Source organism: Gymnodraco acuticeps, unplaced genomic scaffold (genome assembly GCF_902827175.1).
Source record: "Gymnodraco acuticeps unplaced genomic scaffold, fGymAcu1.1, whole genome shotgun sequence".
Lineage (NCBI taxonomy): Eukaryota > Metazoa > Chordata > Actinopteri > Perciformes > Bathydraconidae > Gymnodraco > Gymnodraco acuticeps.
Window position 1 is genome coordinate 1460 of NW_022991716.1, and position 17026 is coordinate 18485.

General features: G+C 43.5%; 1 protein-coding gene across 1 annotated transcript; it reads right to left on the bottom strand.

Annotated features, from left to right (window-relative positions):
- Positions 1 to 2675: 2675 nt before the first annotated feature.
- Positions 2676 to 16750, bottom strand: LOC117534723 (WW domain-binding protein 11). The gene is given in 14 exon segments (XM_034198965.1): positions 2676 to 4130; positions 4498 to 4683; positions 6877 to 6931; positions 6933 to 7153; positions 7944 to 8069; positions 9792 to 10028; positions 11151 to 11229; positions 11231 to 11312; positions 12661 to 12794; positions 13235 to 13431; positions 14417 to 14510; positions 15535 to 15566; positions 15724 to 15809; positions 16581 to 16750. Coding segments are annotated over 13 exon segments (2175 nt in total). The 5' UTR covers positions 15788 to 15809; positions 16581 to 16750; the 3' UTR covers positions 2676 to 3462.
- Between the last annotated feature and the right edge of the window lie 276 nt (positions 16751 to 17026).

The window sequence follows — 17026 nt, forward strand, 5'->3', positions numbered from 1 at the left end:
ATAAAAAGGTTGATGAATTATCATCTAATGATTTGTATGATGTTTTATTTATGTTAAAGGTCACTTTGAATGATTATAACTAATGATAATGTAGAAAAACTAACATTTTAAATTCGGGACGGTCCACATTAATTTCGGGACGGCTTAGATTGTATTTCGGGACGGTTCCGGGAGGATGGGGAAAAAAGTTAGTCGAGAGCCCTGCCCATAATACGCTTAGATGTGTTGATGCTGCATCGTTACCAAACCTGTGAAGTTTTGGGCCGTTTGGAGCATTTTCAACAGTCACATTAAAACAGTTACTAAATCAGCTTACTATCACCTAAAGAATATATCTAGGATTAAAAGACTAATGTCACAGCAGGATTTGGAAAAACGTGTCCATGCTTTTATCTTCAGTAGACTCGACTACTGCAATGGTGTCTTCACAGGTCTCACTACAACATCTATTAGGAAGCTGCAGCTGATTCAGAACGCCGCTGCTCGAGTCCTCACTGACACTAAGAAAGTGGATCACTCCTGTTCTGAAGTCTTTACACTGGCTTCCTGTGTGTCAAAGAATAGATTTCTAAATACTGCTGCTGGTTTATAAAGCACTGAATGGTTTAGGCCCAGGATACATTTCTGACCTCCTGCTAAATGATGAACCATCCAGATCTCTCAGGTCTTCAGGGACTGGTCAGCTTTCTGTCCCCAGAGTCAGAACTAAACATGGAGAAGCAGCGTTCAGTTATTATGCTCCAAATATCTGGAACAAACTCCCAGAAACCTGCAGGTCCGCTGCAACTCTGACTACTTTTAAATCCAAGCTGAAGACTTTTCTTTTTGTCGCTGCTTTTAATTGAAACTGAGCGGTTGTGTTTCGTTTTTGGTTGATGAACATTTGGGGCTAGTAACCCCAGGGGATCAGTGTCTGGGGACTTTGTCCTGGCTGGTTTTCTCTGTGTGCTGCTCGGGACGTATGTGCCATACAAGCGTACACAGCTCATGTTCGGAGAAACCTCAAAGAAAGGCATCAGTAAAGTGGAACTTCTGTGTGAACTATTCATATCTTAAACTGCACTGTAACTTTTTATTACATGTATTTTTTCTTTTAATGTTTAATTTTATCTTTGCTTTTTAATGACTGTTTTTAAATGCCTTTTTCTGAATGTCTTTCATTTTTGTGAAGCACCTTGAATTGCCTTTTGTTGAAAGGTGCTATATAAATAAACTTGCCTTGCCTTTCACTGAAGTTATGAGAAAACCGTGTTTCATGGCGAGCATTGTGTTGCCATGGCAACAGCATTTGAAGAAATCTGAAAACTGTCACATAGATGTCTTCACGGCTGGACTGTTAGCACACATGTGAAGTTTGAGCACTTTTTGACCATTTTCATAGGAGTTATAGCAATATCGTGTTTTACGGCGAGGGATGAGTTGCCATGGCAACAGCTTTTGAGGAAAACTCACTAATGGCACATAGAAATGTTGAGGGCTGGACCATTAACCATTATCTGAAGTCTGGTGCTGTTTTGACCATTTGCATAGGAGTTACGACAACATCCTGTATTTTGGCGAGGGATGCGTTTCCATGGAAACGGCATATGGTGAGATGTCAGATTTGACGTAGAGCTGTTGAGGCATGGAGAGGTGATATACAGGTGAAGATTGGGGACGATCGGACCGTGTCCATTGGAGTTACAGCGACATCGTGTTTTATGGCGAGGGATGCGTTGCCATTGGCGGCGTTCTGAGCCTGTCAGTTGGAGTTATGACATCATCACACAGGTGTTTGAGGTGACGTTATCAAAGGTTACCATGGTGATGTGCAGTTATCAGTGAGAGGAGAGCCTTTACATTGATCTGAATGAGAGATAAACCTCTTACATATGAACGTTTTGTTGAATAACCGTAGCCGATATCGGTGAAATTTCAACACGTGAAGCATCTCAGGACCGTGATGAGCGTCTCTGTCTGCTTTTTGTGTACTTTCGAGTCGATAATGTGGCCTTTTTGGCAGATTAACTAAAGTTGTGCGGCTGCTGCTGTGAGGAAAGATCAGGCTGAATTTACAATGGGCCTCACTGGAGACATGTTGAACGTTTTTGTCAGTTTTTGCCTCAATACATTTTTATTTATTTTCCAACCTGAGAGGTTTTTCTACGTTTTTCATGAACAATGTCTCAGGAGTGTAGGGTTTGGGAATTATGGCAGGTTCAAAAAAATATGATGGCGAATTTCAAGCTGTCCTCCAATGCGGGAGGAGACGAGGGCCAAAATACCGGCGGAATAATAATAAACTTTTTGTGCGTAGTAGTGTATAATATATAATGAACAAATAATGGTAAAAAAATATATAGACTATATAAAAATGTGTTTTCTTACATCATAGGAGACCAAGAGAGACGTGTGCACTGGATGAGCATTTAAAGACTATAATGACTGTCTGCTCCAATCAGGAAGTACATCCTTTGAGGGTTTTCTGTTGTTTCACAGAGCACAAGCTACAGGGAGCAAATAAACATGTCCCGATAGTACGAAGCAGCAGGACCCTAAATGTGTCGCAGGAGTTTTCCTTATGGGTCAGAAACCGTGGAGTTTAAAACATTAAAAATCATCATCTATAGTAAGACCTGCCCACATATAAAGCATCATAAGTATTGTAGACGTTCTTATCAGAGCAAACTGAAACATGAGGTAAAAAGTATTTATTCAGCTGCAGATCAGACAGTTTCACACAAGAGAAATATTCCACACCTTTAATCTGATGTTTAGGACGTAAAATAATAATGGTACAAAAAGATTGGTCTGTTCACGGTAAGTCACAAAGAGTTGGCCGGGGAACAGACCGGAGAACACAAAGCATGGTCGTTAATAGAGTTCAGTTTATGAGTCGCCTCCTAAAAGCAAACCGTCGCAAACATCTGATTTCTTACGTACATTAAATTCTCCTTAAAACAAATGAGAGCAGAGCTTCCAGAAGAGAAGCTGATCTAGCTGAGCACCTAGACGACAGCTACCTCTAAAGAGCGGTGCAGGGATGTCTGATTTTTGTAGTCCGACCCTGAAGGCAGCATCTCCCCGGTTCCCTCCACTAAAAGCCAATGGGAGTTTTTCATTGGATTTTGGAAAAAACTTTCATTAGGAGTTAACCACAGACCTTATTTCTGGCTAACAACCAAAAATACATTCGGAAAACCATTGACTTACAGAGCAGGAAGTGATACAATGCTGACTCATTCCTGCACCACTCTATATCCACACTCCTTATGTTCAGGGAAATTATTTATGATACTTACACGTTTTGTTCAGAAGGAACACTTTCTGATTTCTGAAGTAAAACGCTAACATTAGGAGTTAACCACAGACCTTATTTCTGGCTAACAACCAAAAATACATTTGGAAAACCATTGACGAGGGGACTCATTCCTGCACCACTCTATATCCGCACAGAAAGCCCCTCCCCCTCCTCCCTGAGTCTCAGAGCAGCCCCTCCATCTCCCTCATGAACGCCTCGTACATCTGGTCCTTACTCTTCATGTTGGACTGCGCCACCGCCCCCATCTGGTTTGGGTTCACGTATCCCATGGAGGCCGCGGTCGCCTGCTGTTTCAGCCCCAAGCCTTCGTCTTTCCGCCTCCCGACCCCCGACTTCTCGTGAGCGCCGGCCATCGTCATCCCTCCCCCCACCTTGTCCCTCCTCACCCTCAGAGCCGTGGGGACGAAGCGAGTGACCTCCGCCTTCATGTTGATGATCTGAGGCTTGGCTGAGATCGTGGCTCCGACACCGACGCCCGACGCCAACAGACCTCCTCCAGAAGAAGCAGAAACAGACGTGATGTTTGCTCGCTTCTCGATGGTGGCGGCGGCGTGGTGGGGGTTTCCACCTGGGGGGTTGTTGTTGGATGTCCCTGGTGGAGGGGGGGGCATCTGCATGACCCCCCCTTGGCGCATGGACATGGGCATCGGAGGGGGCGGCGGCATGTTGTTTTGAGGACCTTCCTGGTTGGATCCGGAGCCTTTTTGCCGCTGCACGATGTTGGGAGGAGCGCTGAGCACGTTGGAGTTGAGAGGGGGAGGGAACAGGGAGAGGGGGGGGGCGAGGGGCCGGGGGGGTCCTCCTGCTCTCGGGGGAGGAGGTGGGATACCTGTGGAAAAATAAAAGCTTTTATTATGTGAAGAAGAGTTACAGTCATACCTCTGTTGTCAGGTACGTCGTGAATATGTTCCTCTGAAACTAAAGCAACCAGCCTGTTTGCAAAATGCAAGAAGTACAAAGTACAAAGTCGTCAGAAAAATAAGTAGTGGAGTAAAGTACTGATACCAGAAACATGTCATTAAGTACAGTAACGAAGTATTTGTACTCCACTACTTCCCACCTCTGCATATCGGACATCAGAGCCTCAATCATCGGACATTAATAATACGTTGCTGACTCGGGTCTCATCCTTCAACAAAAGAAACACAACGCAGACACCGGTTACATTTATCCACTGCACACACACATGTGCCTACCTGGTGGTGCAGGGGGTGGTAGTCTGGGAGGGGGTCCCCTGGGTGGGGGGCCAGGTGGGAGGCCAGGAGGAGGACCAGGGGGGGGGCCTGGGGGCCGGCCGGGAGGAGGACCAGGAGGCAGGAGGCGAGGCATCGGACCCCTCATTCCTCCAGGGATACCGGGAGGCCTCAGGAAGGGAGGCGCACCTGGAGAGCACGATGTCATGTGTCAATGACTCTTATTGTATAAACAGCACATATCTATCAAATATATTTTTTAAAACAAGGAGATAATTTGATAATACACTGCAGTCAGTAAAGACAGCATGTTCAAGACCCTTCAACGGACATTTAATCAGGGATTACCGGGACTTCATCCAGTGTAAATGTATTGACGTGGGACCCTGTGTCAGCGGTGCAGCCCAAGTTCCTTAACATCTGTAACCCACTCAAATAATGCAGTGAGTTTTTCACCCTGTAATAAACAGCAGCTCCCACTTGGGGCAGCAGAGTCTGCATATGAGGGAGGAGAGGAAGAGCGGGCCAGGTGTGGTTGTTAATGAGGCTCAATGAGTGGCAGCTGGGTGGGGGCCCTGTGTGTGTAAGAGTGTGGGCAGTGTTCGAATTGTTTGATGATGTGCTTTTTTGATGCTGCGGGGAACCAGGAACTAGCAGAACCGACGGAAGTTTTTGTAGCTGCAGTTTTTGTCTTCTACTCACCAGAGAAAGGATTCTAAAGGATTCCACTCTCCAGAAAAAGGACTGATGATCATTGGATTACCAGAGAGAGAAACTACAGACTACCCGGGTTCGATTAATGTTGTTTTGTCCATGATAGCAGATTGGGTTTCACTGGGGTGGATGAGGGGTTTGTGAAAGTGTTGTATGAATGTTTAATAAAATGCCGGCTATATTAATTACCTAGTACATAGAAGTGTTACACATAGATAACACCACTATAATTATTTAACTAATTAAAAAGTTGTAAAACATGGAAATGATTCAGCATTTGATCACGTCCTATCCACTCTACGACGTCAAATACCTCAGTAAATACCCGACTGGTGAATAAAAAAAACGAGGTTGCTAACAAGAGTCTAAATGAGATGACTAAACATTAGCCCAACATTAGCCACCTTTAGCTTAGCGGTGGTGACGTGAAGTCATGTGACCGTGCTGTAGTTCCTTTATAGCCCAACATTAGCCAGCTTTAGCTTAGCGGTGGTGACGTGAAGTCATGTGACCGTGCTGTAGTTCCTTTATAGCCCAACATTAGCCTCCTTTAGCTTAGCGGTGGTGACGTGAAGTCATGTGACCGTGCTGTAGTTCCTTTATAGCCCAACATTAGCCACCTTTAGCTTAGCGGTGGTGACGTGAAGTCATGTGACCGTGCTGTAGTTCCTATATAGCCCAACATTAGCCACCTTTAGCTTAGCGGTGGTGAAGTCATGTGACCGTGCTGTAGTTCCTTTATAGCCCAACATTAGCCGCCTTTAGCTTAGCGGTGGTGACGTGAAGTCATGTGACCGTGCTGTAGTTCCTATATAGCCCAACATTAGCCACCTTTAGCTTAGCGGTGGTGACGTGAAGTCATGTGACCGTGCTGTAGTTCCTTTATAGCCCAACATTAGCCGCCTTTAGCTTAGCGGTGGTGACGTGAAGTCATGTGACCGTGCTGTAGTTCCTTTATAGCCCAACATTAGCCGCCTTTAGCTTAGCGCTGGTGACGTGAAGTAATGTGACCGTGCTGTAGTTCCTTTATAGCCCAACATTAGCCTCCTTTAGCTTAGCGGTGGTGACGTGAAGTTATGTGACCGTGCTGTAGTTCCTTTATAGCCCAACATTAGCCTCCTTTAGCTTAGCGGTGGTGACGTGAAGTCATGTGACCGTGCTGTAGTTCCTTTATAGCCCAACATTAGCCACCTTTAGCTTAGCGGTGGTGACGTGAAGTCATGTGACCGTGCTGTAGTTCCTATATAGCCCAACATTAGCCACCTTTAGCTTAGCGGTGGTGACGTGAAGTCATGTGACCGTGCTGTAGTTCCTATATAGCCCAACATTAGCCACCTTTAGCTTAGCGGTGGTGACGTGAAGTCATGTGACCGTGCTGTAGTTCCTTTATAGCCCAACGTTAGCCACCTTTAGCTTAGCGGTGGTGACGTGAAGTCATGTGACCGTGCTGTAGTTCCTTTATAGCCCAACATTAGCTTTTTACTTCAGTGGTGTTAATATGTGAAGATTTTCCTGCTGAGCTAAATGTGTAAATATCATAAACATTGAGATTATTTTCTGCTATAATCCAAAATCCCGTTGGCCTTTTGTGGAGGAAACCCGGGAGATGATGCCTTCAGGGTCAAACACACAGAAATACATCATCCCTGCCCCAGAGTTGAAACTAACCTGGTGGTGGTCCTGGTGGGGGGCCAGACGGGGGGCCAGGGGGCCTCATGGGAGGGTTTGGGGGGGGGACCCATGGGTGGGGGCCCGCTCATCGGAGGGCCCTGCAGGTGTGGAGGTCCCTGCTGTCCCACAGCTGGAGGGGGGAGTCGAGGATTAGCTATCAGGTGAGGCTGGCTCTCCCCAGGGGGTCCTCGGTCCTCAATGTCCGAACTGTCAGATTCATCCGTGTACTCTTCCTCTACCTCCTCCTCTTCCTCGTTCTCAGGGATTGACTGACCTGGAGACGGCAGAAATGTATCGTATGTCATCAGAAAATTGTTGTCTCCTATCATGCTATGTTTAGGCAATAGCATAGGTCTCAGATATATACAAATATATAAAAAACATATCTATGAAGTGCTTTGCTCAAAATACCAAACAGATCCCCCATTCTATCCATGCCTCATGTCCCTCTATTTCACTTCCTGTTACTAAAGTGCTGATTCTGGGTCAGTAGCTATAAAAAAGAAAGAAAAGGGGGCGGAGCTTATGCCTGCTCAGAATTCTCCCAGCAGAAACTCAGCTAAATGCTGCCGTGATGAAACGCCATCATGTTCCAAACCACATGAAGGATTCTCTCTGAAACAGTCTGGAGCTCAAAGGCTTTCTCTCTTGCCGGTTATACCACAAGGTGAGTTCCTTTTTACTTCCTGCTTCTTCACACACATGCTCTCCAGTACAGGTTAGCTCTGAGTGTTAGCGATGCTAATGTAAACACCGACCATATTACGTCCAAAACAGTCGGGCATTGTTTCTGATAGCAACGTTTCTGATTGGGCCATGGGTCCACATTTCAGATATTACGTCATATCGGACTCAAATCTGGATCAGCTCCGTTGTTCCCCCGTTTTTAGAGATTTGGGTACGGAGGAAAAGAGAGAGGGTTTTATTTCCTGACGCTGCGTGAGTTCCCTGACACACCGGGGACACATGTTTATGTAGAAAAGACATTAAAAAGTGCATGATAGGAGACCTTGAAAGTGTGCTAGGTTAGTATGTACTGAGGGGAAACTGGTGAAATACAGTACCTGCCATCCTCAACATCATGGCCTGCAGAGGGGTGATGGCCTTCGTCTTCTTCACCAACCTCTTCTTCTTCTTCTTTCCGTCGCGGGGAGCCTCTGGAGGCAAATCAGCGAAACGTACACTGCGACCTGAAGTAACGAGACGTCAAGATTCATTAGAAGCAGACCGTATATTAGTGCAAGAAACCGAGAGTACGAACACGACCACTATCTCGTTAAAACTGCCATTTTTTGATCCTGAAAATTGCAGAAATGGCTTTAAATATAAATTATAATTCAAAGGGTTTATTGTCAGGTGCTCATGAGCTACAGGGTAGAAATGGAAATGCAATTCTTCTGACCTGAGCTCCTCCAACAATGCAACACATATAATACAAAAAATAAATAAATAAGAAGTCTATATCCGTGTAAATAGATGATGATATATACAAGAATAAAGCCATTCATTTTAATTAACGTCACTTATGCTAATTGTGCAAATTACCCTAACATATGCAGGTTAGCACCCGGCAGTTAAAGTGTTCTGGAGACATTTCCAGGTTCACTTTGCAGACAACTAAGTGAAAATACAACGGAGAAAGAAGGACAGACCATCTATTTCTATTTATTAATTTAATTTAACGGAGCAGTAGCAGTAGTAGTTGTGTTTTTTTGGACCCCGACCTCCAGCCTCCCAGGTTGATATTCTGGGCTCCCTCAAAAATAATATCCTCCCCTCTGTCACGAACCTTGGAGTGACCTTCAATAGCGCTTTTAAAAATTCGATAAGCAGGTCAGCACCGTAGTCAAGACCTGCTTTTTCAAAATACGACTATTGGCTAAGACCAAGTCGTTTTTATCTTTTAAAGACCTGGAAAGGGTTATTAACGCCTTTGTTACCTCGAGGCTGGATTACTGCAACGCTCTGTACGTGGGTATGGACCAGGCCTCAATTAGACGCCTGCAGCTAGTTCAGAACGCAGCTGCACGTCTTCTCACTGGCCATAAAAAGCGTGACCACGTCACCCCAACTCTGGCCTCACTGCACTGGCTTCCAGTTCGGTTCAGAATAGATTTTAAACTCCTTGTATTTGTTTTTAAAGCCCTAAATGGGCTCCGGCCTATGTAGCCGAACCCCTCCAGCGCTATACCCCAGCCAGAGCTGCTGGTAGTGCCTAAAACCAGGCTCAAACCGAGGGCACCGAGCCTCCGCGGCAGCTGGCCCCAGGCTCTGGAACACTCTGCCCCTCCACGTGAGGTCGGCCCAGACCCTGGGGGTTTTAAATCTACTCTTAAGACTCACTTCTTCTCCCTGGCCTTCTAGTCAGAGCGGAGCACGACTCCTGACTTTTCCCTGTGTTTTCTATATCTGTTGTAATTTATTGTCTTTTATTGTGATTGTAGTATTTATTACATGTACAGCACTTTGGTCCGACCAGAGATCGCTTTTAAATGTGCTTTATAAATAAACTTTGATTTGATTTGTGTAAGTAGTATTAGTAATAGTAGTAGTTGTATGAGTAGTAGCGGTGTTAGTAGTATAAGTTGTAGTAGTAGTAATAGTAGTTGTGTAAGTAATAGTAGTAGTATAAGTTGGAGTAATAAATAAGAATATTCGAAATTATTCAGGTATTCGAATATGAGTTATGAATATTTTTCATACAAGTAGTAGTAGTAGTTGTATTCATAGTTGTATGAGTGGTGTTAGTAGTATAAGTTGGAGTAGTATCAGCATGTGAAGGACACTGTTCAGGAACTAGTTGATGCTCTGTATGTGATGCTACTTCCATTCTGGAGAGGATATAAATACACGGATCCTGAGATTGAAGCTCAAGCCGGGGACGAGGGATATCTTTCTAACAGCCCCCTCACCAGCATGCCTCTCGGTCCTGTCTCTGTCCTCGTCTCGTTCCCTCTCTTCTTCCGGTCGGTCCACGCTCATCCTCATCTCTCCGTCCCTCTCCTCCTCTCGCTCTTCCTCGCTGTCTTCCTCAGAGTCGCTGTCCTCTTCGTCCACGTCGTCTCGGTCTCTGTCGCTGCCGCTGTCGCTGTCTCGATCTCTGCCCAGCTCCATCGCCGAGTCCTTCTCCAAACCCGGAATAGAAGGCTCTGTTTCAATGAGAGGAACCATAATATAATATAACAACAATACAGCCCCTACCTTCCCGGGTGATAGAACACTCAAAACCAAATGTAGTCGTTAAACACAGGACTGAAAGGTCATCGATATATAATAATCTATATATTAAATACAATACATTTATTAAAAAAATCTAAAATGTATAATAATCAGTTAAAATAAATACAAAAATATAATAATAATAAATAATGAGGGTTTGTGTTTTTTGCCACGTTTTAAAATCTAAACAAATGAAATAATAATAAATAAATACAAATAATGTTTTTTAGAAGGCTCCGTTTGAATGAAGAAAGGAACTGAGTGAGAGGAAGCAGAAATCAAAACATTAACTCAAATAAAACAATACATCCCCGATGGGCGACTGTGGCTGCGAGGGAGTGTGTCTTTCAACCAGAAGGTTGTGGGTTCGATCCCAGTCCGTGCAGCCAACGTGTCGATGTGTCCTTGGGCGAGATACTGAACCCTGAGTTGCTCCCGATGTGTGTGTGTGTGTGTGTGTGAGAATGTTAGGTCCTAGAGTAAGTGGTACTGCTCTGTATGAATGGGTGAACGACATGTAGCATGTAAAGCGCTTTGAGGGGTCGTAAAGACTGGATAAAGCGCTTTATAAGTACAGTCCATTTATCTTCCCAGTAACATAAAGACACTTAAAAACCAAATGTAGTCATTAAACACAGGACTGAAAATATCAAGATGTAGATTTAAAGGGAAAAAACTAAAATATAATACTTTTATATAAAAAAATAATCAATAATAATAAATACAAATATAATACATAATAACAATAAATAATAAGGTGTCTGTGCAGTAAGCCCGTAATATAAAATAATAATAAATAACAATAATAAATAAAATACAATTATAAATAATAACAAAAACAAAAAAATATTAATAAATAATAATTATAAATAAAAAAGAATGAATAAACATAACTACTAAAAAAATATATATAAATAATACATATTTAATAAATAATAAGGGGTTTTGTGTAACTTTTGTGTTTCTTTTTAAAATGTAAATAAATGAAATAATAATAAATAAAAATAAATGTTTCTTTTGCCATTTAAAAAACAGCAAGTGTTTTGTGTTACCTGTGTCTGTGCCGTAAGCTCTTCGAGAGGGGATGCCGTACAGGGCCAGCACCTGAGGGGGCGGGGGTCCTGGGGGGGGGGCCGGGGGGCTTCTTCCCCGGAGGTAACCGAGGAACACCTGGTACCGTCGACAAAATGGGTCCAGCTGACAGAGCTCCTTTTCTGAGACGTGGTAAGAAACAGAATTCCCTTAAAACCACGATGATGAACTCGTGGGAGAGCTGCCCCTCTCTAACGGCACGTCCACACAGCAGCTTTCCACAAATCTTGGAGATGGGCGTGTCTGAAAGCTTGGGGATTTTTTGCGAGCAACGCGACCAACAACCAATCACATGAATCTCCCGCCCCCGACATACAAAGCAAAAAATCCCGGGGATTTTATGCGAGCAATATATATATATATATATATATATATATATATATATATATATATATAAATATATATATATATATATATATAAACTCCCCAAACAGGCGAAAACTTACCAGTTTCACCCACTGTCTCTGCCACCTCCCTCCATGCCTGGTTCCTCCGGTTTGTATCCCGTTAATAGTTCTGGTCGTAAAGAACCGGGTGATTTGCTACCGTAATTTCTCGTTTGGAATATGAGGAAATGAACTGCGGTCTGGCTCTCCCAGCTTACACGCGGTTTGATTGGCTAGAGCTTCTACTGTCAGATTTGCATAAACGGGATTTGATTGGCTGACGCTTCCAGCTCAGCTTCAAAAGTTAAACATTGCTCAACTTTTGAATCCTCAAAATCCTGGAAATCCTCGCTTCGCTCCCCCACAATGCAGTTCGGCGAAAAGCGAGGCAAAGTGACGTCATCCCCATTCAAAGTCAACGGGCAGAGAAGCGTTGGAAGATGTGTTTAAAGCTGCTGTGTGGACGTACCGTAAGACATTTCATAACAATTACGGCCCGTCCACACAGCGGCGTTGGAAGCATCACCCCTTTCACTTTGAATGGGGTGATGTCACTTTTCGCCGAACTGCATTGTGGGAAGCAGAGCCTGGCGTTTCAGGCTGCAAACGTTGAGCAATGTTCAACTTTTGAAGCTTCTGAAGCTTTCGGTAGAAGCGTCAGCCAATCAAATCATATGCCAGTACAAGCTCTAGCCAATCAAAGCGCTGCTTGTGTGTCAGGGGCGGGAGATTCATGTGATTGGTTGTTGGTCGAGTTTCAGACACGCCCGCCGGCAAGCTTTTTCCAAAGCCGCTGTGTGGACGGGCCGTTATAGTCGGAGGGAGTGCAGTCGTCTTTAAACCAGCAGGTGTGTGTGTGTGTGTGTGTGTGTGTGTGTGTGTGCTAGCTTCCATAGAGCAAGTGGTGCTGCTCTTTATGAATGGATGAATGACTCGTAGTTTGTAAAGAGCTTTGAGGAGTTGAGGAGATTTATAAGAACAGACCATTCACCGTATTCACGATACAGCCTCATGTGATTCATTTGCATATTTCTTTGCTTCAATCACCCCCAGAATCAGGGGGTAATAAACGTTGAAGGCCTACCCGAAAGGGGCGTTCTTCTTGAGGATGGAGGGCGGCTGGGCTCCGGGGAGAGGGATGTCCTGGATGTGGATGTTGGAGGGAGCGTGAGGCATGTCTGGCAGAGGGATGCTGTCCACCTCCACTGACTCTGCATTCTGAAACCAAAGCATTCGTGCATTCTGGTTAAAAGTGACATTTTGACTTTCTTAACTCATTCTAATGTTCTGTTGATAGGATATACAGATTTAATACATATCTGTATTTTTGTATTTGGGATTGTTGGAAACGTCATTTCGATCTCTCCGTCTGTACACACAAACTGAAAGACTGACATTAAAGTTAGCATCCTGCGGTTTCTACGTGCTGGGGACCGTACTATTCATTTCCATCATTAAGCGTTGGGTATTCAACATGTCTGGGTCCCAATAGGCTGCATGAGCTGCAACAGACTATAACCCTTCTAACCTATAGATAACTTCAATCAAATCCATTGATCAAAATGTATATCATCTTATTTGACTTATTAACGGTCCCCAGTCCCTTCACTGCAAACCCGTGACTTGAAATGAGGCGAACAGAAAACCGATCCAGAAACCTTGACGGAGTCGAAGTAGAGCGCCAGCTGCCCTCGTTTGGTCTCGTAGTCCAGCTCCACTTTCCGCAGCTCCTTGTACGTTTCGGGGTTTTCTCTCTCGTACAGACGGACGATGCGTTCAAAGGTCTCGCGGAGTTTCTTCCTCTTGTCCCGCAGAACTTTCTCATTCAGCAACGGCTGCTGGACCGGGTTGAACTCTGTTGGAGGTGTAACGAGAAACGGCCTTTTTAATAATAATAATAAAACATGACACTTATAGCGCTTTTCTAAAAACTCAAAGACGCTTTGACGGAGACGAACAAAAACAGAAAAGAGGGGGCGGGTATTTGAATTGAATAATGAGTAAAAGCCTTTGAAAGACTTGCGTTGAAATAAGTATTCAAAGTCAAAGAATTGTAAGGAGGTAACACGTAAATCTAAATAAAGTATTTCATTCAAATGTACATGTTACATCCTAGAATGTATTTATAAAGCCTTTAGGGCTGGAGTCAGGTTTTCCTCGAACATCTTCCTGAGTCACATTTCATGGTATTTTTACTTGACTTCATTTCATTTAACATCCCATCGACGGTGATGCCCTCATCTTAGGCCTTCACAAGAGAAAGCACTTTTATAATCATGCATTAATGTTGCAGGTGGAAAAGGTGGAGCTCACTTGACTGACGGGAAAGGCGTCTGTTTTGCGTCTAACTTGAAATCACTTTTGATAGTTGTTGGGAAAACACTGAGTGTCCTCCTCCAACATGAGAGTAGCATGCTAACAAGGGTACCCCAACTGTAGCTGTGAACATGACAGCATGTGTGATTACCTAGAAGAGCATCAGGACTGTTTGAGGCAGATGATAGCTATGTGATTAACATGATGATTCAGCCTCTATGGAGAGAGACATCAAGCATGCTCATTTCTGACGTGGAGCTAATCTGAAGTAAACATTGAATACTGCTTTCTATTCCTCCATCTTGTGACTGTGTAACTCCCTCTCTTGGATATCAGCATGTGAAGGACACTGCTCAGGAACTAGTCTCTGTATGTGATGACTCCTTCCATTCTGGAGAGGATCACAGATACATGGATCCTGAGGCTGAAGGCGGGGACGAGTGAGATCTTTCCAACAGTAGTAAACATGTATGCAGCCAGGTATAACAGCACTTCCTCAGCAACATAGAAGCCTCTCCCCTCACCCATCTCATCCAGCTTCTCCATGTCTTTGATGATTTGTCGGGGGTCTTTCATCTTCAGCACCGCCGCTCTCACCATCATCCTCTGCTTCTTGTTCTAGAAGGAGCAATTACAAATGTATTTTCTTTAGTTGAAACATGAGCACTTGAGTCCGTCGTGGAAGTGTTCCAGATACAAACATACAAGAGCTCATATAGCGGAGTCAAATCAATCAAATGAGCACAACTAAAACACACAGGCAGCACACACACACACACACACACACACACACACACACACACACAGCACACACACACAGACTATTAAGCACATTGTAAGATAACAAAGACCATGGCATGTGTGAGTGAGTGAGAGAGTGTGTGAGTGAGAGAGTGTGTGAGTGAGAGTGTGTGTGTACAAGTGTGTAAGTGTGTGTGTGAGTTTCTGTGTGAGTGAGTGAATGTCAGTGAGTGTGTACGAGTGTGTGTGTGTGTGTGTGTGTGTGTGTGTGTATGTAGGTGAGCGAGTGAATGTCAGTGAGTGTGTACGAGTGTGTGTGTGTGTGTGTGTATGTTAGCTTCCCTAGAGCAAGTGGTGCTGCTCTGCATGAATGGGTGAATGACTCGTAAAGCTTTTTGAGGGGTTGAAGAGACCTGATAGAGACGTAGAAGTACAGCCCACGTCTACATGTTCTGCTAATGTATTATTAAAAACCGGCTGCTCCTCCGTTACTGCAACAGGAATCTTTTTCAAACTAAGTGCAATGTTGTACACCACACTTCCTTCTACACTGATTTTATTGTATAAATACTGCTGCTTCTTACTCTCTACCTGAATGTGGACTTCTGTACATTATAATATATTTTTTATTTTAAGTTCTATGTGCATGGCTTTTTGAATAATAGTATTCTGCATTCTCTCTCTCTATACTTTGCTGTAACAATGTACATTTCTCCTTTGTGGGACGAATAGAGGAAATCTGATTCTGATCATTACAAACCCACATAAGCAGTGAAAAAAGCCAACGGGCCGAGACAATTAGGAAATAAAGTTATAATCCCTACATCAATGTTATCATCGAAGGAACGTTAGTGTTGTGTTTTAAGATGAACGAGTAGGTTAAAGGGTGTCTGATGTTTACCTTTTTTAACTCCCTTTTCCTGGCCTCCTTTCCTGTAAAGAGGGAAAGCAAGCAGTTATCATTTTGACAACAATAGATATTGACTTTGTATTTCATGATATATGTTGCATCGTTGGAGGAGCTCAGGTCAGAAGAGTTTCATTGCCAGCTTTGAGCGTATGATGATAAAACCTGTGGGTCGGTACTTACTGGCCTGGTCGGTGGGATTCATGAACTTCCCACTCTTGGTGGAGGAGGTCGAGCGTCGCCCCATTGTGTCGCTGCGTCTCCTTCACCTGCAGAGAGAAAGCCCAACGATGGTGGACGGAGAAGAAAAAACAAACGCTATGCACATACATTCCAATGACTCCTACATAGACTCTTCTTGCACTATTGTATCTGTTTTGTGGTTTGAAGGCCAAAGATTCATGAGGGAAGTCTGACAACAGGTTGCGTCTCACATGTATTTATACTACAATAAGCAGTATTTATTTGAGTGTTTAATTTTACATTATGTTCTTGTTTATCTCATTCTATGTCCCTGCATTAACTTGGTCACCTGCGACCTTCTCTGCGACATTTAGCTTATTGTATTTACATGTTCTTACATGTATATCTTGTACTTCCCCTGCACATTGGTCTTGCAAGATAATCTGCACTATTGCATGTCTACTGATTATATATTCGTATGTCTTATCTGTATTTATGTTGCATTGTTGGAGGAGCCTGGGACTTACGGTGCTCCTTCCCATCACCTCACTGTCGCTGTGCATATGACAATAAAGCTTTTGAATCTTGAATCTGAAAGTGACGGTTAGTAACTGTTAGCTAGCAAGTTAACAGTAAACCTATGGCGAACACACAAGCAAAGTCCCTCTAATTTATATAATTATCTTATATACGATATAGTAAAACGCAGCAGGAGTTTAAAACCAGCTTCCAGACATTATGAAGTCAGAATAATGATATAATATCTAACTCTTTGCGGGTTCTGCAGCATTAGGAGCTACATGCTAACTGTTAGCTTTGGGCCGCGTTGGCATCGATAGCAGAAATAAATACTTAACCTTTTAATAAAGAAAAAAATCCTGTAAGAGCACAAAGCCCCGCACGCGCTGCTCAGCGTATCAGAAGTAAATAAAGACACGTGTTGTTTCTGAAAGAGGTATCCAAAGTCTTCTATATGCAGCCGTTAGCCATCCGCCATGTTTACTGAGCGAGAGAGAGACCGGAAGTGGGTCATTTGACGTCATCAAAACTCGTCGCTATGGTAGCGAGTTTTTATCGCTTTTTAATATTACAATATTTCTTACAGGGAATATAGAAAGTATACATTCCTATTTAAAAAATATATATATTCTAATATTAATTAAATAATATAAATAAATGAAAAGGAGGTTTCCTGAGAAGATTTACACTTTGAGGTACTTGTACTTTACTTGAATATTTCAATGTTATGCTACTCTGTACTTCTACTCCACTACAGTTCAGAGGTAAATGGTGTACTTTTGCT